This window comes from Anomaloglossus baeobatrachus, chromosome 7 (assembly GCF_048569485.1).
Source record: "Anomaloglossus baeobatrachus isolate aAnoBae1 chromosome 7, aAnoBae1.hap1, whole genome shotgun sequence".
NCBI lineage: Eukaryota > Metazoa > Chordata > Amphibia > Anura > Aromobatidae > Anomaloglossus > Anomaloglossus baeobatrachus.
In genome coordinates this window covers 248113830-248136797 of record NC_134359.1, presented here as the reverse complement: position 1 = coordinate 248136797, position 22968 = coordinate 248113830, and the positions used below count along the sequence as shown (strand labels likewise).

Below are 22968 nucleotides of genomic sequence, written 5' to 3'. Positions count from 1 at the left end.
TGGCCGGGTAACTATATCAATGGTTCTCCATCATTGCTACTCATTGAGTTGTAGAGAATTGTGATTGGTGATTATTTTGTAATTTGTTTTATCAATTTTATACTGCATCTTAGATTCGTTATGTTATATTATTTATTTTTATACACATTTGTCGCTGAGCTTTCCCCTAGAATCTACATAAGGATATTGCTGTTGTGTGATATTTTTATCGTTTGATATTGATGTTGTCACTAACAATATTTTGTGATTTTGTTATTGTTCAGTATCCTTGTCATTAGATATTGATATTGTTTGTGATAATGGTATTTCTTACAGGGGTTCAGCACTGTACTTTGTGTTTATTGAAGACTAAACTTTAATATTGTTGCCTAAGGAAGCTTAGAGAGTAGGTGGTACATTGTACATGTATAATGTAAAAAGTCACGGCACTTCTGTTGAGAGAAATGGGTGCTGAGTAGGATCCAACTCCGTACAGCAGTAATGAATTAAACTAGGCACTCCAAAGTGATGCAAATGATTATTTTTATTTGATAACAGCCAACAGTTCGACATTTCAGTCATAACATCAACCTTCATCAATAGGAACTGATGTCAGATATATACAAAAAATTAGAGAAAAAAATAACAAGAGATGTCCAATTTGGATACACTTGAATAAAATGGAGACCCAATAGTGACTACACAGAAATAAGAAGACAAAATTGAAAATACAAAATCACATGCAAATATGTACCATTCTGCGAGGGATGAGGGAATGGGGAAGAGGGATGAGGAAAAGGGATGTGTGTGGTGGAGAAAAACCATAGAGACTTAAGGCCGCTTTACACACAACAACATCGCTAACGAGATGTCGTTGGGGTCATGGAATTCGTGACGCACATCCGGACTCGTTAGCGACGTTGTTGCGTGTGAAACGTACGAATGATCGCTAACGATCAAAAATACCTTATCGTTGATCGTTGACACGTCGTTCTAATCCCAAATATCGTTGTTGGTGCTGGATGCAGGTTGTTCGTCATTCCTGCGGCAGCACATATCGCTACGTGTGACACCCAAGAAACGACGAACAGCACCTTACCTGCGTCCTCCGGCAACGAGGTGGGCGTCACTTTCTTTCAGGTGCTCTCCGCCCCTCCGCTTCTATTGGACGGCTGCCGTATGACGTCGCTGTGATGTCGCACGAACCGCCCCCTTAGAAAGGAGGCGGTTCGCCGGCCACAGCAACGTCGCTAGGCAGGTAAGTCCATGTGACGGGGACTAACAATATTGTGCGCTACGGGCAGTGATTTGCCCATGACGCACAAACGACGGGGGCGGGTGCAATCGGCAGCGACATCGCTAAAGTGTAAAGTGCCCTTTAGGCTGCTTTCACACATCAATTTTTTGCCGTGCGGCACAATCCGGTAAAAAACAGAACGAATCCGGCATGATCTGGCGGCCGGATGGAACGCTGCTTGCGGCGTGAGTTACAATGAAAGCCTATGGGCTTGAACTGCGCATGCTCAGCACAACGGATCCGTCAAAAAACAGAAGGAACACAGAAAAACTGATCCGGATCCGTTGCATCAGTTTTTTTGCCAGATTGTGCCGGATGGCAAAAAACGGATGTGTGAAAGCAGCCTTAGGAGGAAAATAGAGTGCAGCTTACCTAGTTATATGGAAAATGTAAACACAAAGAGATCAGCTGATTGAGAAAAAATTGACATAATAGCCCAAATTGCACCATACCTCACTCAAAAAGACTCTGTACCCGGAATTAAATATATGGCGGAGAGATGAAAAAGCTGTATAGAAGATGAAAATATCTATGGAAAGTAATGGTAAATGAAAGTAAGATGTAAATTGTTCCTGTAATGAAATATCTTAATAATGTGATAACAGAGAAATCTAACCTGGTGGTGCCTGGTGTAAGAAATCAAAAGAAACGGGAGGATCAAGAGACAACACAGGTCTAATGAAAGGATCACTAGAAAAGAGCAATGTAAAGTAAATTAACCAATGACACGGAGACTATGTACATTGTACATGTGACTTGTGTATGGCCTGTGGGCAGTGAGTACATTGTGTGTGCAGCAATGGAACTTACAGCCTTTTCGGTAAGCGGTGGTATAATACGTGATCTTGGGTGTGTGGACTGGTTGGGGGCATGTGTGCAATCTGTAGCCTTAACAGGGGGTAATAATGAGCTATATACTGATAATGACCCCAAATAGTCGCACCTACATTACAGAGAAGGTCATGTCCATGATAAGGTGTCTAAATGTGAAGAGAAAATAATATAGGAAAGCGCTTTGTCTGGACCCTGCTCCAGTGACGTCTGCTTCTATCGCTGCTGTACTGACTCTGTGGGCAGCACTTAGTGATAGAGAAGGTGGAGATGATGGAATCCATGCGCAGCTCAGGAGCCACACAAGCGAGTAGTAAAAGCGTTCATCTAGAACATTCCATGTGAGTTTTCCTTGTATCTCTGACTATTACATTATTACTTTCACAGCTTTAAAATCCAAGTAAAGATCTGAAGAATATCAATGCTGAAGTCATAATGGCAAAAGGAGAAAGTGATGTGCGGGATGGTGAGCGATGCAAAGAGGATGATCCTACAGGTAACCGCCCCGGTGAGGAGTCACCACTAAATAGAGAAAAGAGTCACATTCTCCTCGCTCACACACCCATATAGTTCTTCAGCTTTGTTCTCTGCATGTAGTTGGCAGAGAATGTCAGACGGACACAACCCAATAACACTGACTCCTGAGCATTTCTCACAATGAGAGAGGCACAATATGAGCAGGTCCGGCACTCTGTCACATGGAAGATGGGGGGCAGTGGTCCAGTTGAAGTAGCCACTAAAGAATAGACATAATTTCCACAGCACACACTGGGTATGCAATCCAGCTATTCATTATTAATAAAGCACAGCCCAGGCTATAGACACGTAAGTCATAATATTAGTGCAGACATATATATACTGCTGTTCGCTGTCTCTCATGAATCCTCCATCACATGAACATTTTGCCCAGTTTTCATCTGTTCTCTATGGGAAGAGAGAAGAAAGATGCTTTCATATCCCTAATCAATGCTTGTAGCAGGCCAATATTTGCTTGTGTAATGAACCCTTAGGCCATAGTCACACGTTCAGCATTTGGTCAGTATTTTACTTTACAACCTGTGGATGTTTGGATTTGGCGAGTTTGACCAGACTTTAAGAAAAAAATTTGGTTCGGAACCCGAACGTCAAACCCCATATAGGTCAATGTAGTCCCAAACTTGTGTGCTGTAAAAAGGCTGTAAAATTGTCATAGTAAGAGCTACGGTTGCAGGAAAATGAAGCAAAGTGGGGGTGATTGCCTGGAAAAAAAGAAAAAAAAAAGATGTGCAGTCCCACCTGTTTTTGATAACCAACACTGTTAAAGTGGACAGTTGGGGGCAGCAACCCTCAGCTGTCAGCTTTTTCTATGGCTGGTTATTAAAAATAGAGGGGATCCCAGCCGTTACTTTTAATTATTTAAATAAATAATTAAAAAAAAAATGTGGGCTCCATCCTATTTTTGATAACTAGCCAAAGTAAAACAGATAGCTGGAGGCTGGTGTTATCAGGCTGGGAGGGCCCAAGGTTATTTGGCCTGTCTCAGCCTGAAATTAGCAGCCCAGAGTCACCCCAGAAGTGACGCATCCATTAGATGCATCAATTCTGGCAGTTCACCCAGCTCTTCCCAATTGCCCTGATGCGGTGACATTCAAGGTAATGGTTTTGGGGTTGATGTCAGCTGTGAATTGACAGCTGCCATCAAGCCCAGGGGTTAGAAATTAATAGACATCTATCAAACACCCCCATTACTAACCCAGCAGGCATGATGTTAAAGAAAACATACAACCAGAAAAACAATTGTTCATTTGAATATACACTCCATCGTTCACCAATTTATTAATTAAAGAAGAAATCCTCAAAGTTCCGCCATAATCCAATGGAGTAATGTCCCAAAATCCCCATAAATTCTTATGGAGCTAAGTTCTCAGAACGAGGCAGCACGGAATTTCTCACAAGCAGTGACGTCACAAATTCCTTGCTGCCGTTGACTGATAATGACCTATGGAGCCTGGTTTTGAAGACGTTCTCAGAACTAAGCTCCATAGGAATTGATGGACATCATGGGATATAACGTTTCATTACATTGGAACTTCCAGAATTTCTTTTATTAATAAATTGGTGAACAAAGGCATGTGGGGAGTTTTTATTCACATAAACATTTTTTTCCTGCTTTTGTGCTTTTGCGGTATTAATGCAGGTGTCTGATAGACGCCTATCTATTACTAACTCTGGAGCTTGATGCCAGATGTCAATTCACAGGTGACATGAACCCAAAACGTATTACTCTGATTGCCACCGCACCAGGGCAATCGGGAAGAGCTGGCAAAGCGAAAGAATTGGCACCTCAAATGAGTGCAACTCTTCTGGTGTGCTATTTCAAGCTGGGAGAAACAAATAACCAAAGCCAGGCCACCCTGATAATACCAGCCCCAGCTGCTTGCTTTAGCTTAGCTGGTTATCAAAAATCTAGTGTAGCCCAGGTCATTTATTTATTGTTTTCTTTATTGTTCACAGCAGTGTACAGGCAACTTCCGCATGCAATAAACCTTGTTGATTAGCTGCACTCATCCCTATTTTACATCAGTACTTGTAACCAAGAAAACCAAGACTGGGTGATAAATGCAGGAGTGGTGCCCTATTATGTTTCTATTATACTTTTCATCTGACTCTTCCACTCCTAATTTTTGCTTTCAAATACTGAGGTAAAAACACTAACCAAATACTGAACATAAGGGTCCATTACACAGACAAATTTTGGTTCTTAAATAAAAACTGTCAGCTAAATTTACATACAGATATGTTGGTAATTTGAAGGTAAATTGTATATAAATGATGTTGGGCTGTTTTACTAGGAGTGAGTCTATTGGGAGAAAATGAAGTTATATCTTCCCTGCAGCCACTTGTCATTGTGGTGGGGCATGAAGCTTGTCACAAACAGCCGGGTGGGGGGGTCTCACAAGAGCCACCCGCTGTTCACTAATTTGTCACAATCAGACTGCTCTCTAACGCCCATACCCCATAAATTGAATTCTGGAGTAAATAAAGTGAAAACACTTATACAATTAAAGGAGTTGTCTGACATACACTCCAAAAAAAAAAATTTAAGCTAATCTGTGCTGTATTGTCATATAAATCACCCCTACATTGTTATTTTTTGTTTTTTTACTTTTGTTCCTCTTGAATTATCACTTTATTTTCTGCAGCTCTTTGTTTACCTTCAGCTCCACTAAACATGATAACTTCCTGTATTCTTGGTTGCCAAACTTCAGTCAGAGCTGGCCCCGCCCGGCCTCAGTGTCCAGCCCCGCCCCCTCCCCACCCCCTGCACAGTCATTGGCTGTCAGTATTCTGCCCAGCACTGACCTCTCAGCATTACAGAGTAGTGATGGGCAGTCCGGCTCTTTTTGGTGATCCGGTTCCCATGGCTCCGCTCACCAAAAAGCCGGATCTTTCAGATCATTCTCGGCTCCTTATTAAATATGTGTTCACCCCAGGTGAACACATATTTAAGATTATAGTAACGGCGGCAAAACCCCGCCCACCCGCGGCTAAACCCCGCCCACTTACAAGTGAACAATTAGATTGTTGAGTAGGCGGAGTTTAGCCGCAGGTGGGCGTGGTTTCAGCGGCAAAAAGAGCCGTTTCGAGATTTTAGTGGTTCACACTGGTGATCCGGCTCCTGTTGGTCACAGCAGGGAGCCGGATCTTTGTGTCGGATCGTTTACGACCGACACATCACTATTACAGAGCAGAGAATTTAGTGATGGGCAGTCCGGCTCTTTTTGGTGTTCCGGGTCCCATGACTCCGCTCACCAAAAAGAGCCGGCTCATTCGGATAGTTCTCGGCTCCGTATTAAATATGTGTTCACCCCAAGGAGAACACATATTTAAGATTATAGTGATGCCGCTGAAACCACGTCCACCCGCGGCTAAACCCCGCCCACTTACAAGGGACCAATGAGATTGTGGAGTGGGCGGTGTTTAGACATGGGTGGGCGGGGTTTCAGCGACGAAATGAGCCGTTTAGCGATTTTAGTGGCTCACTTTGGTGATCCGGCTCCTGTCAGTCACAGCAGGGAGCCGGATCTTTGTGTCGGATCATTAGCGACCGACACATCACTAGCAGGGATCCTGCTTCTCTCATCCTTGACACAGCAATAACCTCACATCTACAATGGTGACACATAGAAACGTTACATGTTCCTCACCCCTTATAGATAAATGAATACTGTGTAAGGAAGACTATATATAGCACCCAATGTGGGTCTATAGTAGATATATACGCCATGTATGTATGGTACATATATTTGTGTGTGTGTGTGCGCGTGTTTTGTGTCATATAGTAATGTGTATATATATTTGCACATAGCTTGTCTAGGCTAACGGCGGCACTGTGGCTCAGTGGTTAGCACTGCAGTCTTGCAGCGCTGGGGTCCTGGGTTCATATCCCACCAAGGACACTATCTGCAAGGAGTTTGTATGTTCTCCCTGCGTTTGCATGGGTTTCCTCCCACACTCCAAAGACATATGTGTCGCCCAGGAATAGGAGGTACTCAGATCCGGGCCAAGGGGTCACTTCTGTAGGTATGACGGTGGCGTGACCCGGTCTATGATCCTAGGCTCCACAACAAAAAGGGGATTAGGTAAGGGAGATTGTCCATGACGCCACCCATGGGTTGCGGTGATGAGATTGTAGCACCGCCGCTGCCTCTGGGGATCGTGCCTGGGACTGGTGGTGTGGGGCAGCAAGGTGGAACCCCCTCCACGGGTAGGTGTAGTCCCGGGGCCCAATTGGGAGTTGTGGTGGTGGCAGGGATTACAGGGAGCAGGAAACTCACAGTTCGGTTGTCTTAGTGTTGGATGAAGCTAGGCTGATGTGTGTGGTCATAAAACACAGAGTCCTCTGTAAACCAACTTGCCGGTGACCGGGAGCCTTTTGGAGGGGTGTGCTGGTCCCACACATGGTGCAATGAGCAGGAGCCCTCTTTTGGTTGCACTGCACCTTGTAGTCTGCTTAGCTCCTCTGGTTGGAACAGGGGGACTTCCCTGCACTATTCTGGGTTCCAGATGCCGGCGGGCCACTACCCTGCCCCGATCCACTATGGGTCCCCTCCTAGTGCCTGACTTGTTCCCGCAGTCCAGGGGCTCCAACCCCTGACTGCTCTGCAACTTTCTCTGCAGCCCAGGAGACACACTCCTGACTGCTCTGCTGCTCTCCTCCGACTGACTTAACTACTCCCCTGCTGCTCTTTTCAGCTCCTAATTGGGGGGGAGGGGTGGCTGCTCATATGCACCATGTGGGGGTGTGTGTAATGCCAAGGAGGAAGCGATTCCTGTACTCTTGGTGGGGGGGTACTGTCATCTGTGACTACCTGGTTTTGCCAGGGCATCACACCTACAGATAGGGATTCTAGATTGTGAGCCCCAATGGGGACAGTGTTGCCAATGTATGTAAAGCGCTGTGGAATTAATAGCGCTATATAAATGAATAAAATTATTATTCATTAATTATTATTATTGTTATTCCTCTATGTGTCACTATATGAATTGACATATTGGGCTCAGAATGTGGAATGTGCATATTGCATACGAGGGGTCACATGACCATTCACTCTGACTGTTGACAACTCAGTGTCTGCTGCATGTGATGTGAGGATTCACTTATCTGCACTGTGAAGCGCCATGCAATAAATAGTGCGATAATAATAAATAATAATAATAATAATAATTTGCAATAAAATATAGTTACTGCAGATTTTTGTGAAAAATCTTGACACTATTTTTTCCTTGAGCTACATGACATTTTGGTCATGCTGTCAAATATCGCAGCATGCCCATGTCACTACTAGCATGATGCAGGTCCGTGAGGTCGCTTTCATTTCCATTTCAGGCTGTGTGCACACGTTGCGTTTTTTACCGCGGAAACGCTGCGTTTTGAACTGCAGCGTTTCAGTGGCAAATTGCATGCGTTCAGCTTTCCCAGCAAAGTGTATGGGAAAGCTGAAAAATCAGTGCACACGCTGCGTTTCTTTCCGCAGCGTTTTGGATGCCAAAAATCGGTGCGGAAAGAAAAGCAGCATGTCACTTCTTTTGTGCGTTGTGGCTGCGTTCTCTCCCCCATTGAAATCAATGATGTGGGGTCAGAACGCAGCTACACCGCATGGACCTGCTTTTTTGTTGCGGTCCGCGGGCTTTGTCGGCACGCCAGAACGCAGGCATTTACCTGGAAGTGAGGTCAAGAGGTTTCCTGTTGACCTCACTTCCTGGCAAAGCCCCCGGTGTCGCCAAAGTGCCCGCCCCGACCCCCGACCCCCCTCCCGAAAATCCAACATGGCCGCGCGCACAGTAGCGCACCGGCCGCCCTGCTCCTATGATTTCTGTCACATGTGCAATAACACATGCGACAGAAAACTGTTCCCCAGGCCCTGCCCGGTCACCCCCTATTCCCCCCGGTGTCATACATACCTGTCTGGTCGCAGCGCTGATCCCCCGCGGCTCCCTCCTCCTTCACAGCAGACGCCGGCCGGTCACATGAGCAGAGCAGCTGACAGCCAGCACAGTGTTCAGTGTGAGCTGTGCTGGCTGCTCGGCAGTCTGCAGCTGTGACCCGGGGAGAGTGGGTGCAGATTTTTGCACCCACTCTCATCAAATGGAGGGTCTGCCCTCCTAGAAAATGGGGGATACGTTCCCTGAACGTGCCCCCATATTCTAGAAGGTCCAGAGGCGACGTGGGACATCCAAATGGATTTCTGCGGACCCATTTTTTTTATTAAATTGGAGAACAAGGGAATGATTTGGGGAGTGTTTTTTCTAATAAAAAATTTTTTGTTGTCTTTTTTTGCTTTTGTTTACTGTCAATTAGTTATGTCGGGTGTCTGATAGACGCCGTGACATCACTAATTGCTGGGCTTGATGCCATTACTTGGTGACATTACACATCTGGTATCAACCCCATTTATTACCCCGTTAGCCAACGCACCAGGGCGCGGGATGAGTTGGGGCGAAGCGCCAGGATTGGCGCATCTAATGGATGCACCACTTCTGGGGCGGCTGTGGCCTGCTATTTTTAGGCTGGGAAGAGTCCAATAACCATGGCTCTTCCCACCCTGAGAATACCAGACCCCAGCTGTCAGCTTCACCTTGGCTGGTGATCTAATTTGGAGGGACCCCATGTTGTTTTTTTTTTATTATTTTTATTTATAAATAAAAAAAAAAAACCTGGGGAGCCCTCCAAATTGATCACCAGACAAGATGAAGCTGCCAGCTGTGGTTTGCAGGCTACAGCTGTCTGCTTTACCCTGACTGGCTATCAAAAATAGGGGGGACCCCACGCCATTTTTTTTTTTGTTTTTGTGATAAAAACTAGGCTAGGCACCCTTTAGTGCCACATGAAAGGTACTAAAGGTGCCAGCTTAGAATATGCAGGGGGGGTGGGACGTTGTATATATATTTGACCTCCATTGACGCTTTTTAGGCTGGATGCCCACAATCGGGGTTTGCAGCGTTTTGGGCGCAGATTGTTTTCCCTGCGTCCATGACGCTGCGTTGTGCAGTAGAAGCACAGTGGAAGGATTTTTAGAAATCTCATGCCCACTGTGCTTCTCTTCTCCGCAGCATAAACCGACCGGTGGCGCAGCTTCCCGAGCCTCAGCATGTCAATTTATGCTGCGGAGATGAGTGTTCTCTGCAGGTAGCATAGAGCTCCACAGCAGCCTGAACCCAAATCGTGGGCATGGGCAGCTGCGTTCTCCCGTGGACAACACTCACATCTCTGCAGGAAGGCTGACACTGTGTACTAGACGCCGTGTCGCTGGATCATGGCCACATAGCCTTAGGCCTCTTTCACACGTCAGTGATTCTGGTACGTTTGTGCTTTTTTTTTTAAACGTACCAGAATCACTGACATACGCAGACCCATTAAAATGAATGGGTCTGCTCACACGTCAGTGATTTTTCACTGCACGTGTCTCCGTGCGGCGTACCCGCGTGTGCGTGATTGCCGCACGGAGACATGTCCATTTTTTTCTGGCATCACTGATGTTCCACGGACCACGCAGTGGTGTGGTCCGTGAAACACGTGCCAGAAAAAAACGTGCTTTTAAAATAAAAATCATTTTAACTCACCCGGCGTCCAGCGATGTCCTCTGCAGCCCGTTCTCCCTGCTGCTTCTGAGCCGGCTCATTATTGTCGCGCATATTCATGATGTGCGACACAGCCGACCTGGAAGCAGCTGCTGCGGGGGTCAAGGCCGGCCGGATGCTGCACCGCGGGAGCGATCAGCACCATGGAGAGTGGGAGCGGGCACAGGTGAGTTAATCTCTAAGTGCAATCACGGGCCACGGAGAACGGAGCCCGTATTGCACTTAGACAACCCATGTGTGCCGTGATTCACGGCACACGGAGGGACATGTGCGTGTTTTACACGCCAGTGAAAAACGTCAGTGTTTTTCACTGACGTGTGAAACGGGCCTAAAAGTGAGAATATTGTTGCTACAGCAACATTTTGGGTGAAGTAGCTGTGGATTCAAAATGCTTAATATACTCCTGAATAAAATCCTTGAGGGGTGCAGATTCCAAAATGGGGTCACTTGTGGGGGTTTTCTGACATATAGGTACCCAAGGGGCTCTGCTAATGTGACATGGTGCGCAAAGTTTATTTCAACTTTTCCAAAATTCAAATGGTGCTCCTTCCATTCCAAGCCCTCCCATTTATCCAAACAGAATGTGGGGAAGGAAATGACATCACAGGTTTTTTTTTCCAAAGGTCTGTGTTCAACCAACTTTATTAACACTGACAAGTCTTAAAAAACGCACCTAAAAAAACGCATGAAAAACGCATGCGTTTTCGATGCGTTGTTTCTCAAAAAGCATTGTTTACTATTCTCCCCTCTGCCAGAGGGTGCGTTTTTTTCCGCGCGGAAAAAAAAGCAACGTGTGCACATACCCTCATTGTGTACTGCAAAACAAATTCAGCTAGATAGATAAATAGTTGGATAGATATAGATAGAGGGATAGATATAGATAGAGACAGAGAGATAGCTAGAGGGATAAATAGAGAGATGAATGAATGAATGGAGGGATGGATGAATGAAGGGATAAATAGAGGGATAGATGGATAATAGATGAGAAAGACATCTATAATGTCCCACTCCCCTATATTTTGTAATCTTGCACCCTTTAGTGGCTTTCATGTGGCACTAAAGGGTGTTTAGCCTTGTATTTAGCTAAAAAATAAATAATTAAAAAAAAACACGTGGGGTCCCCCTATCTTTTGTAGCCAGCACAGGTAAAGCAGACAGCTGCAGCCTGCAGACTACAGCTGGCAGCTTCACCTTGGCTGGTAATCCTAAACAGAGAGCACCCCACGCTGTTATTTTAAATTAACTAAATAATTAAAAAAAAAACGTGGGGTCTCCCCAAATGGGACCACCAGCCAAGGTAAAGCGGACAGCTGTGGTCTGATATTCTCAGACTAGGGCGGTCCACCATTATAGGACACTCCCAGCCTAAAAATAGCAGGCTGCAGCTGCCCCAGAAGTGGCGCATCCATTAGATGCACCAATCCTGGCGCTTTAGCCTGGCTCATCACGTTGCCCTTGTGCGGTGGCAAACGGGGTAATATATGGGGTTGATACCAGATGTGTAATGTCACCTGGCATCAAGCCCTGGCATTAGTGATGTCATGGCGTCTATCAGATACCCAGTCAGTTCCAAAAAAAAAGACAAGAAAAAAATTTGTATTTGAAAAAACACTCCCCAACACAAACCAATTTATTAGAAAGAACAATCAAATCTGGTCCAGTGTAATCCAATAAGGGGGTCCCACATCGATCCATACTCACTGTCCCAATCAATGAAGAACAGAATGTTCACCATTGGCTGGGAGAGCAGTGCAGTGCATGCGCTCTCTTCCCCCCCCCTCCCATGCTCTCTCTTCCCTCTTCTTGTGCTCTCTCTTCCCCCGTGTTCTGTCTCCCACAATCCCGTGCTTTACATGTACTTAATAATAGCATGTAAAGCCATGACACAGATTACTAAATCATGTGGTGTGCAACAAACAGCAATCCTGCCCTATCATAGACCAATCCCAATTACTATCTTTTAACCCCCTTCAGCCCCATGGCATTTTCCGTTTTTTTTTTGTTTGTTTTTTTGCTCCCCTTCTTCCGAGAGCCCGTAACTTTTTTATTTTTCTGTCAATCTTGCCATATGGAGGCTTGTTTTTTGCGGGACGAGTTGTACTTTTAAATGAAACCATAAGTTTTACCATTCAGTGTACTGGAAAACAGCAAAAAAAATTCCAAGTGTGGAAAAACTGCAAAAAAAGTGTGATAGCACAATAGTTTTTGGGACATTTTATTCACCATGTTCACTATATGGTAAAACTGACGTGTCGCTGTGATGCCTGAGGTCGGTGCGAGTTTGTAGACACCAAACATGTATAGGTTTACTTGTATCTAAGGGGTTAAACAATTCACAAAAAAAGTGGCACACGTTTTGCGCCATTTTCCAAAACCCGTAGCATTCTCATTTTTTGGGATCTCAGTTTATTTTTTGTGTCTCAATCTGACGTTTCTAATGGTATCATTTTTGCGCAGATGCTACGTTTTGATCACCTCTTATTGCATTTCGCGCAAAACTTGCAGCGATCAAAAAACGTACTTTTGGCGTTTGGAATTTTTTGCCACTACGCCGTTTAGCAATCAGATTAATTGATTTTACATTTTGATAGATCAGGCATTTCTGAACGTGGCGATACCAAATATGTGTATATTTTTTATTTTTATAACCCTTTAATTTTCAATGGGGTGAAAAGGGGGTGATTTGAACTGTTAGGATTTTTATTTTTTTTTTAAAACTTTTTTTTTTACTTTTTTTTATTTTTTATTTTACTATTCCTCCTAGGGGGCTATATGGATCAACAATCTGATTGCTCCTCCATATCTGTAGATCTCAGCTACAGAACTGAGAACTGCAGATATGCTGCTTAAGGCTCTGTGCCCACGTGTGCGTATTGCATGCAGTTACGCTGCATATTGCACTGCAGCGTAACTGCATGTGTCCTGCATCCCCAGCACATTCTATGAAGATTGTGCATAATCCATGCGTACGTTGCATTTTAGAACGCAGCGTTTTGCATGCTGCCAAATCGCTGCGTTCTAAAAAGCAACATGTCACTTATTCCGTGTGCTTTGGATGCAGGTCCCGCTCTTTCTATGGTGGGGGCTGCATCCAGAGCGCATGAAAATTGGCTTTTTCACTGCATTCAGTATGCAGTGTTTCTGCAGCGATTTGAAGCGCACATGTGATGTTCAAATCGCTGCAAATCTCTGCAGAAATTTCTGCAGGGACACAACGCAACGTGGGCACATAGCCTTACTCTCAGTGCTGGCACTAAGAGAAAGTGACTCATGTTAGCTACAGGTGTCATCACATGACCCTGTGCTACCATGGCAACCACCAGAAGTCACGTGAATTATTAAATTATTGCATATAGCTCAACTCAAACTATAATCAAAATATTAAATTGCTGCCATATATAGTGTTTCAAGCATATGTCCCGGCGGGGATCTATCACACCTACATACCAACATGTATCGGTACTTCAGTAAATCAAGCCAGATATCTCTCTAGTGTGGTACACAGGGTACATCAGTACATACCGAAAAAAAAAGAAATATGGCGCAAACTGTCCACGGTCCAGGCCCGACGCACGTTTTGTGTGCTTTTTCAAGGGCCACCACACGTTGTCTGTATTGTCAGAGAACCACCCTTATAAAGAGCATTCACAGGTGTCACCCGTAATTCGGCTGAATGTCGCGCGTACACCTGTGAGATATCTGGCTTGGGACGTATGGACTTATGCTTATGTTTGAAACTATATATGGCAGCAATTTAATATTTTGATTACAGTTGGAGTGGGGCTATATGCAATAATTTTTTTTAGATTGGGATGTATCTTCTCGCACTCTGATTGCTTATCAACTTTCTACATCACTGACCCGGTTCCCACCCCTGTGGAATTTCTCTCCTCCTTGTATTTGTCTCACATACCCCTCTGTGACTCATGGGTTGTTTCACGGATGTAACGTATACTATTTTTAATATTCTGTATATTGCATCTGTTAAATAAAATTGTGTTGGACATTTATTACTCTCATGTGTGTTTTTGGACATATCATTTTTTGAATAGTGCGCAGGAGTATGTCCCTTGATTAGGAAATCTGACAATATAGGGGACTTACTATATATATATATATATATACGATAGTTGAAACTTGATATGAGGATGTTGTCCCCTGTGTGTTTTGTTAAGTATATACTATACCTTGCAATTTGTATGGGATTTTTTATTTTTACGTTTATAAAATGTTTATTATTAGATGAATATGTTTTCTTTTGTCAAAAATCAAATCAGTTTTATTCTTGGCAGATGACCGCACCAGAAGCTCCAAAAGACGTCCCGCATATTCTGATGTTAAAGCTGATGATTGTAACATTGCCCAAGATACATATGAAGAGCATGCCAACATCTCAGCACGTCACACCAAAGATCTATCACCTGATCCTTTTAAAGTACTATCTCCCAATTCATCACAGACTGTTAGGAAAAAAAAAAGTCACAAGAGAAGTGTGGAAAATAAAAGAGCTCCCACAAGCAAGACTCCATTATTATGTTCAGAATGTGGGAAATGCTTTAGAAATAAATCAACTCTTGTTACACATGAGAGAATTCACACAGGAGTAAAACCATTTTCATGTTCAGAATGTGGAAAATGTTTTGCACAGAAATCTAATCTTGTTAAACATGAGAAAATTCACACAGGAGAGAAGCCATTTTCATGCTCAGAATGTGAGAAATGTTTTATTACGAAATGTGAACTTGTGTTACATGAGAGAATTCACATAGGACAAAAGCCATTTTCATGCTCAGAATGTGAGAAATACTTTACTAAGAAATGTCATCTTGTTACACATGAGAGGATTCACACAGGAGAGAAGCCATTTTCATGTTCAGAATGTGGAAAATGTTTTACAGAGAAATCATCTCTTGTTATACATGAGAGAAATCACACAGGAGAGAAGCCATTTTCATGCTCAGAATGTGAGAAATGTTTTATAACGAAATCTGAACTTGTTACACATGTAAGAATTCACACAGGAGAGAAGCCATTTTCATGCTCAGAATGTGAGAAATGTTTTATAACGAAATCTCATCTTGTTACACATGTAAGAATTCACACAGGAGAGAAGCCATTTTCATGTTCAGAATGTGAAAAATGTTTTGCACACAAATCTAATCTTGTTAAACATGAGAAAATTCACACAGCAGAGAAGCCATTTTCATGCTCAGAATGTGAGAAATGTTTTATAATGAAATCTGAACTTGTTACACATAGGAGAATTCATACAGAAGAGAAGCCATTTTCATGCTCAGAATGTGAGAAATGCTTTATTCAGAAATCTGATCTTGTTACACATGAGAGAATTCACACAGGAGAGAAGCCGGTTTCATGTTCAGAATGTTCGAAATCTTTTACAACTCGACCACAACTTGTGAGACATCAGAGAACTCACACTGGGAAGAAACAATTATAACCGTTTAGTGACCAAGCCCAATTTTTTTTAAATCTGACATATTTCATTTTATGTGAATACTTCAACATATTGCAATTATTCTGACAAATGTTTTTCCTGACATGTTGTACTTTCTGTTACTAATAAATTTAAATCAATGTTTTGCTTTTTTACAAATTTGGGAAATTTTATAATAAAATTAGAATGTTGATTCCCATAAACCAAACTGATATACTACACAAAAAAAGTTAATAAATAACATTTACCTTATGTCAGCGATGTCAATATAATGTTAAAACATCCTTTTTTTCCTGTTGAAAGGGTGAAAAGTTTAGCAGGAAATTTAATTGCTTACGTGCAATGTATAAAACTTAGTTGTTAGGGACTTATTCCATTTTGAAGTGAATTTCAGGGGTCTATATATTGGAAAATCCCCTTAAAGGGATTCCATTATAAAAACTGCAACCCTCAAGGTATACAAAACTACTGTTTGAGCTCACTGCCGAGCTCCAAAAGGAAGGAGTGATGTTTTATATCGCAAACTTTGATGGAATTGTTTGTTTGTGCCATGTCGCATTTGCAGAGCCCTTGATGTGCCTAAACAGAGAAAAACCCCTCAAGTGACCTCATTTTGGAAACCACACCCATCAAAGAATTTATCTAGAGGTGTGGTGAATACCTTGAACTCCCAGGTTCTTCACAAAATTTTATAAGGCTGAGTCGTGAAAATATAAGAAAAATCAACTTTTTTCCCACAAAAATGTTGCTTTAGCCCCCAAATTTTTATTTTAACAAGGGTAACAGGAGAAAATGGACCCCGAAATCTCTTGAGCAATTCCTCCTAAGCACACTTGTGTCCCACATATGGTGGAAAACTATTGTTTGGACACACTGCCGAGCTTCAAATGGAAGGAGTGACGTCTTGGAGCACAGATTTATATGGAATGGTTTGCAGACAACATGTCACATTTTCAGAGCCCGTGAGGTGTCAAAACAGTAGAAACTCTGCAGAAGTGACCCTGTATTGGAATTGATATAGGATTTTCCTGGTAAATGTGCCACCCCCGTGCCGGCAGCCGGCGCTGCTCGGGTCCGAGCCTTCTGGGGTGGTGGCTCGAGGGTCTCCGGACCCGGGGGTCTTGCGGAAACGCCGAATAAATGGGGGGGACGTAGATGTACAGACTGGGCCGTAATAAGTTCGTGACGCCACCCACGGTGTGTGGTGAGGTGGGACACCACCGCTGCTGTTGCAGGGCACCCGGGGGAGATGTTGTGCAGCAAGTTGTTAACCCCTCCGTGGGTAGGGATGGTGGTCCTGTGACCCGGTGACTCGATGCAGGGGATAGCGACCGCAGGGAGTGTTTGTGTACTCACTGTGAATAAACCACACAAGTCTCTGGTAAACCAAGGTGATGGTGGCCGGTGACCCCCGGGTCCATGAGAGGCTCGAGACACCGCCCGCAGTGCGAGCACGGATCCGAGCGGCTCGGGGGTCGCAGCCAAGGCCGCGGGGCGGTACATACTCACTGTCAATAAACTACACAAGTCTCTGGTAAACCAAGGTGATGGTGGCCAGTGCAGCGGCCGGTTGCATTTGGGTCCCCCACCCGGCTGGTGATCTTTATCCTTTTTCCTGCACTGCTTTGTGTAAGGTGGACTTCCTAGTGTGCAACTCAGGAGTCTGCTCCCGGCTGGATGTGGCCTAAGGAGCCGTGCCCGCAGACGCTGGCCCGTGGGATCTATGGGCCCTGGCGGTGACCTCTTATCCCTATCAGTGGGCTGTTGTCTTCTATGAGGGACTTTAGGTGGGACAGGACTTCTAGTCCTGGCCTCAATCGGTAAATTAACCAGTCCGCTTGGTTCCGGTTTCTGGCTTCAGGGTCCGAGTACCCCCCTTGTGCTACGGTTTCCGGGTCGGTTCCCCGTGTCGGTACCGGCGGGCTACAACCCTGTCCCAGTCCACCACGGTTCTGCCGAGCAGTCTTCCTGTCTCCTGCTGACGGAGACCACCGTCTGCCTCCTAGCCAGTGGCACCAGGGCTCCTACCCTGGTACCGTTCAACTTGAACTTGACTGCTGGAGCTACACTTAGCTCCACCCCTCCCTCCTCTCAAATTGAACTCTCAACACTTTCTCTTTGTTTTCCCACCCCGAGCTGTCTAGACCCCTGGGTTGGCGTGTTCCAACCGCCTGGTCACGCCCACTGGTGTGTCTATCTGTCCCTAAGGGGGGTGACTAGGGTTTCTGGTCGGCTGTGTGTTTCCTAGTGAGGGAACGGTGTTATGCAGGGGCCTAACTGTGACTACCTGGTTTTGCTAGGACGTCACATTCCCCCTTGGTTTAATACAGACCATCCGCGGGCTGTCCGACCACCACCATTTATTAACTGGAAAAAGATAAAAGGATAAAACAGTTTACAATTATAATAACATATTTATAATAAGCATATTTGGTTTTCTTCCCTTATGGGAGGCATTTTCCTTAAACGTTGCACATATAAAAACCGGGACAGGACGGACTGGGTCCTTCTCACCTCACCCACCCTAAACAACCTAGCCCTGGAGCCACCTCTAAAACACAGGTTGGCACCTTTTGACCAAGTCCAGGGTAGGTCCGGGTGTTGCCCAAACGGGCCGGGTAAAAAGTTCCTTTCCCGGCAGTCTTTTTCAGGGACCCCACGTCCAGGGGACCCCTGACCCGGAGGTTAGTCACCGGTTTCGGTGGTGACAGGGCCTCGGCCGACTCTACCGCAGGCCCATCCTCCAATCAGCCTCTTCAGAGACTGCGGCATGGTGAGAAGGTAGGTCGGGGTTATTTACAATGCCCAAAAGTTTATGGGCTGGCCTGCAAGTTCACGGCCATTGTCTTTTTAACTTGTTAACGGGAACTTTAAAGCACACACGGTCCCAACGGGGACTTTAACTGAAGGTAGCCGGGAACTGCTACCAAAACATCTTAATCTTCATACTAGGGACTGGAGAATGGCGGAGAGGGGTGGGAGTGCAGCTTGGCGCCCATTCTCACCCTCCTCTTGACGTCAAGGGCAAACCACCCCCTCTCTCCGCAGTGCTGGGCTCCAGGTCCCGGTTGGGGTGGCCAACAGGCAGGTGAGGGGCAACGTCCCTCCGGGACACGAATATTTCGGCCTCCATGCCCGGCTCGTATATAAACCCCCACCCCTTTTGAAGGTTAAAATGCCGGACCTGGTCTTCATACGTCGGGCTCCTCACCTGGAAAGTGGCATTCCTCGGGTGGTCTTTTTCCGTATAGGTATGGGTCAGGACCTCCGCCTTCCGTTTTTCTCGAGCGGCGATCTCTTTACCCAGCTGGCGCCTCTGCCGCTCCCAGTACGGAGCATCAGCTGCCTGCTCCAGTTCAACCTGCGCGGGGGCCGGGCCCAGCCGGAGTCCCTCCGTGCTGGCTATGACCGGCACCTTCAGCAATGGGGGACTTCGCTGTGACGTGGCCCACTTAGCTGCCTTGCAGCTGCATCCCTGCTGCGCCTCAGCCGAGGCCGGGAACCTGGCTGTGCTGGCTTCCGGTCGGGGACCGCCTCCGCTGTGGCCGGGCAGACTTCCGGGGGCCGTTGTCATCTCGGGCGCGGCTTCTTCCGGGACCGGGATCACTGTCGGGTCCAAGGCTAGACGGGGCACCTTCCGGGCGCTGGTCTGGCGTGGAGCCGGTATTGGTGACGGGGCGGTGACGGGCATGATGCTGGCGGCTTCCGCTGGCTGGTCCTCGCGGGCCGACGGAACGGGTACCGCTGCCGGTGTTTGTGGCATCGGACCAAGCGGGGTGTCAGCAACAGGTACGGGCGGCGAGGGAGGCAGCGTGGCGGGCAGGGGCAAACCGAGTCCCTCAGCCTGGTCGGCCGGTCCCTGGAGGACATAGGGGCGTGGGTTGCTTACCCGCTCCTCCGAGGCTGCCTGCACTTCACGGGCCCGAACGGCTGCGACCAACTCCGCCATCTCGGCCGTCCATCTCTTGAGCAGACAACTTGCCTGTGCCTGGATCCGGTGGCACATTCGCTCCATCTTGGCTTTTACCCAGTCGGCTGTTCCAGGCACGGGCTCCTGCACTGCGGGCTTGCCAGACGGGTCGGCCATGCTGCACAGTCGGTGGTATCCAGGAACAAGAAGGGTGGCAGGGTCCTGGAGTCCCTGCCCTTTATCTGCTCTGTCACATGTTGCAGAATCTTCACCCACCCCCCCTCCCCCTTGGTCTTTTGCCGGCACTTCTTTCTGCGGCCTGTTAGTTTTGTTTTACGACCTTGGGGTTCACCTTCCAACCATGTTCCCAGGGGGCGGGGCTTAGGCTTTTGCGCCCTTTTCTCGGGGAAGAAGACGCTGGGCTGTAGTTTTCGCACCCAAAATGGCGGCAAAGATGGTGACTTCTAAAAATTTCGCAACGGATCACCGCTGACTGTCCAATACAAGGCGCACTTCCACAAAGTATGTGGATGGGTAAGTATCCAGTTCGTGACGCCAAGTTTCGGGGTGTGCCGTCCCGGTGCCAGCAGCCGGCGCTGCTCAGGTCCGAGCCTTCAGGGGTGGTGGCTCGAGGGTCTCCGGACCCGGGGGTCTCACAGACACGCTGAATAAATTGGGGGGGGGACGTAGATGTACGGACTAGGCCGTAATAAGTTTGTGACGCCACCCATGGTGTGTGGTGAGGTGTGACACCACCGCTGCTTTTGCAGGACACCTGGGGGAGATGTTGTGCAGCAAGTTGTTAACCCCTCAGGGGTAGGGAATGTGGCCCAGTGACTCGGTGCAGGGGATAGCGACCGCAGGGAGGGTTTGTGTACTTGTGACGCCCTGGACCCCAGGGGTCACAGGTCACTACACTCACCACATACACACCCCCCACACTAGAAAGGTACCATCAGTCAACCACAAAGACCTGATTGCCTCCCTCAAAGTTAGACAGGCACATCAGGTGGGCGGAGACAGGCAGAAAGACACGCCCCCCGAGGAGTCTGCTCGCCTGAGGCAGGAACACAGTAGACAGTTCAGTACAGTAGAATGGAGAGTAGTGGAGTACGGTTCTGCGCGGGGCCTGGGTTGAAGCCTAGGACCTCCCCCAAAACAGTCAGGCAGGCAGACGGCAGTGGCCGCCTGCAGGAGACCGGGAATACGACCGGTGGAACTGTGAGGGACCGGGACAGGGTAGCAGCCCGCCGGAACCGAACCGGGGAGCCAACAGGATACCGGAGCACAAGGAAGGGTACTCAGACCCCAAAATAGGCTATATGCCACCACCATAGTCAGATTAACTGATTGCGGTCTGGACCTCAGGGTTTCATTCCCACCAAAGTCCCGATTGAAGGCAACAGCCCAACCCGTCTGGATAAGAGTCACCGCCAGAGGCCAGAGATCCAAAGGCCAGCGTCTGCGGGCAAAAGGGGCTCCTACGACACATACACACCGGGGAGTGGACTACCAGTGCCCAGGCACAGTGGTCACACTACAAACTCAGGTGCAGGAGAAAGGCGGACATTGCCAACCCGACTAGGAAGCTGCAGCCGGCTGTACACCAGTGCCATCTGGCACCGCACCGCACCGCAACTCTGCGCCCTGCACCCCGGCCCTCGCCCAATCGGGCTCCGGGACCAACATCCCCTACCCACGGAGGGGTCAACACCTAGCTGCGCCACTACACCGCTCATGATAGTCCCCGTACCTTCACCGCAGCGGTGGTGTCCACCATCACCACAACCCGTAGGTGGCATCACGAACAATCATCCCAAAACCAAACACCCGCATTCCCCCGCGCGTAGCGCCAACCCCCCCTTGCAGAGCGACGTGACCCCTGGGTCCGCAAGAGGCTCAAGCCACTGCCCGCAGTGCGAGCACGGATCTGAGCGGCTCGGCGGTTGCAGCCGAGGCCACGGGGTGGTACAGATTGACTCTTCTGGCGTCACGAACAGGATAGAACCAGTCTACTTACCAGTAGAAGTGTGCCTTGTGGTTCCAGTCAGCGGCGTCCCGCTGAAAAATCTGAAGATCCGCCATCTTGGGCGCGAAAGTTTCCAGCTCGAGTCGTCTTCCCCGAGCAGTGAAGGCGCAAAAGTGAAGCCCCGCCCCCAAAGAAAGAAGTGCTGTAGAAAAACCAAGGGGGGCGGGCGAGGAGCTGGCCTCATGTGATCCCGGGGATAAGAAGCAGGGATGCCAGGACTCTGCACCCATCTTGTTCCTGGATCCCGAGCAAGAAACATGTCCACCCCGTCCGGCAAGCCCGAAGCCCCGGAGACCGCGCCCGGAACATCGGCGTGGCTGGAGGCCCAGACGATGCTGCTGTGTCGCTGCATCCAAGAGTAAATGCGCCGCCTGATGGACCGATGGACGGCCGAGGTGGGGGAGCTGGTTACAGTCGCGTGGTTGTACGAAGTGGAGACCATTCTTGAGGAGCGGGTAGGTGACCAAAGCCCCTATGTCCCTGAGGCACCGGCCGCTGCGGCTGAGGGACCCGGTCTGCCCCCGGCCTCTATACGGTCTCTCCCGGTGCCCGCGCCGGCCGCCGCTACTTCCCCGCCCAGACCGCCGATGTCTCCACCGGCAGCGGAGGCCGTGGTCCTGGCCCGAGGAGACCCGCCTGCAGGGAAGACCGCCAGCTGCAAAGGAGAAGCTACAGTTTCCGCGTGGGCCGCAGAAGCGGCCCCCCACCCAAGACGCTGAAGCTGAGGCGGCATGGGGCCAGTTGCCGCCGGGAACGGCGATGTGGCTGGAAAGAAAGTTGGCGCAGTTCTGTATCCAGGTCCTGGTCGAGTCGATGCAGCAGGCTCTAGGCTGGAAACAGGAGATACAAGAGATGGCAGCCGTGGTGCGGGTGAGCGAGAGGCCCGCCTCGGGGAAAACGCCCCTGCAAGATTAAACCTTCCCAGACCCGCTGGCCCGCCAGGAGGCAGGACCCGTTTACGGTGGGACCCGTGAATCCCAGATGTCCCAAATCTCTGTGCAAGCCCCGGGCATAAGGAGGGCGTGCCTGGGTGCTCAGCTGCACGTCCGAGCCTCCCCACCACCTTCTCATGATGAAAGGTAAGGCAGCGGACTCCCGTTGTTGACAGTGACAGTCCCCGTTGGGACCTAAAGTGTTTGTGGTAGCCCGTTGGCTGCTGAAGTGCCTGTCCCCGTTGGGACTGATGCTGTCCCCTTTTCCCTAAAGACAGGGCTGAGAACTCGCAAGCCACCTAAACTATTGGGTTTGTAAATAGTCCCCAACTGCCCCTCCCCGCAATTGCCAGTCCCCGGAGAGGCTGGTTGGAGGAAGGACCCACAGCAGAGAAGGCTGGGGTCCGGTCACCA

General features: G+C 47.9%; 1 protein-coding gene across 1 annotated transcript in view; it reads left to right on the top strand.

The window, feature by feature from the left end:
* The window catches only part of LOC142246682 (uncharacterized), a 451192-nt gene that overhangs the window by 153735 nt on the left and 274489 nt on the right, over positions 1-22968 (top strand). Inside the window, 2 exon segments of the mRNA XM_075319747.1 lie at positions 4284-4345; positions 14521-15688. Coding sequence (XP_075175862.1) covers positions 4284-4345; positions 14521-15688 — 1230 coding nt within the window.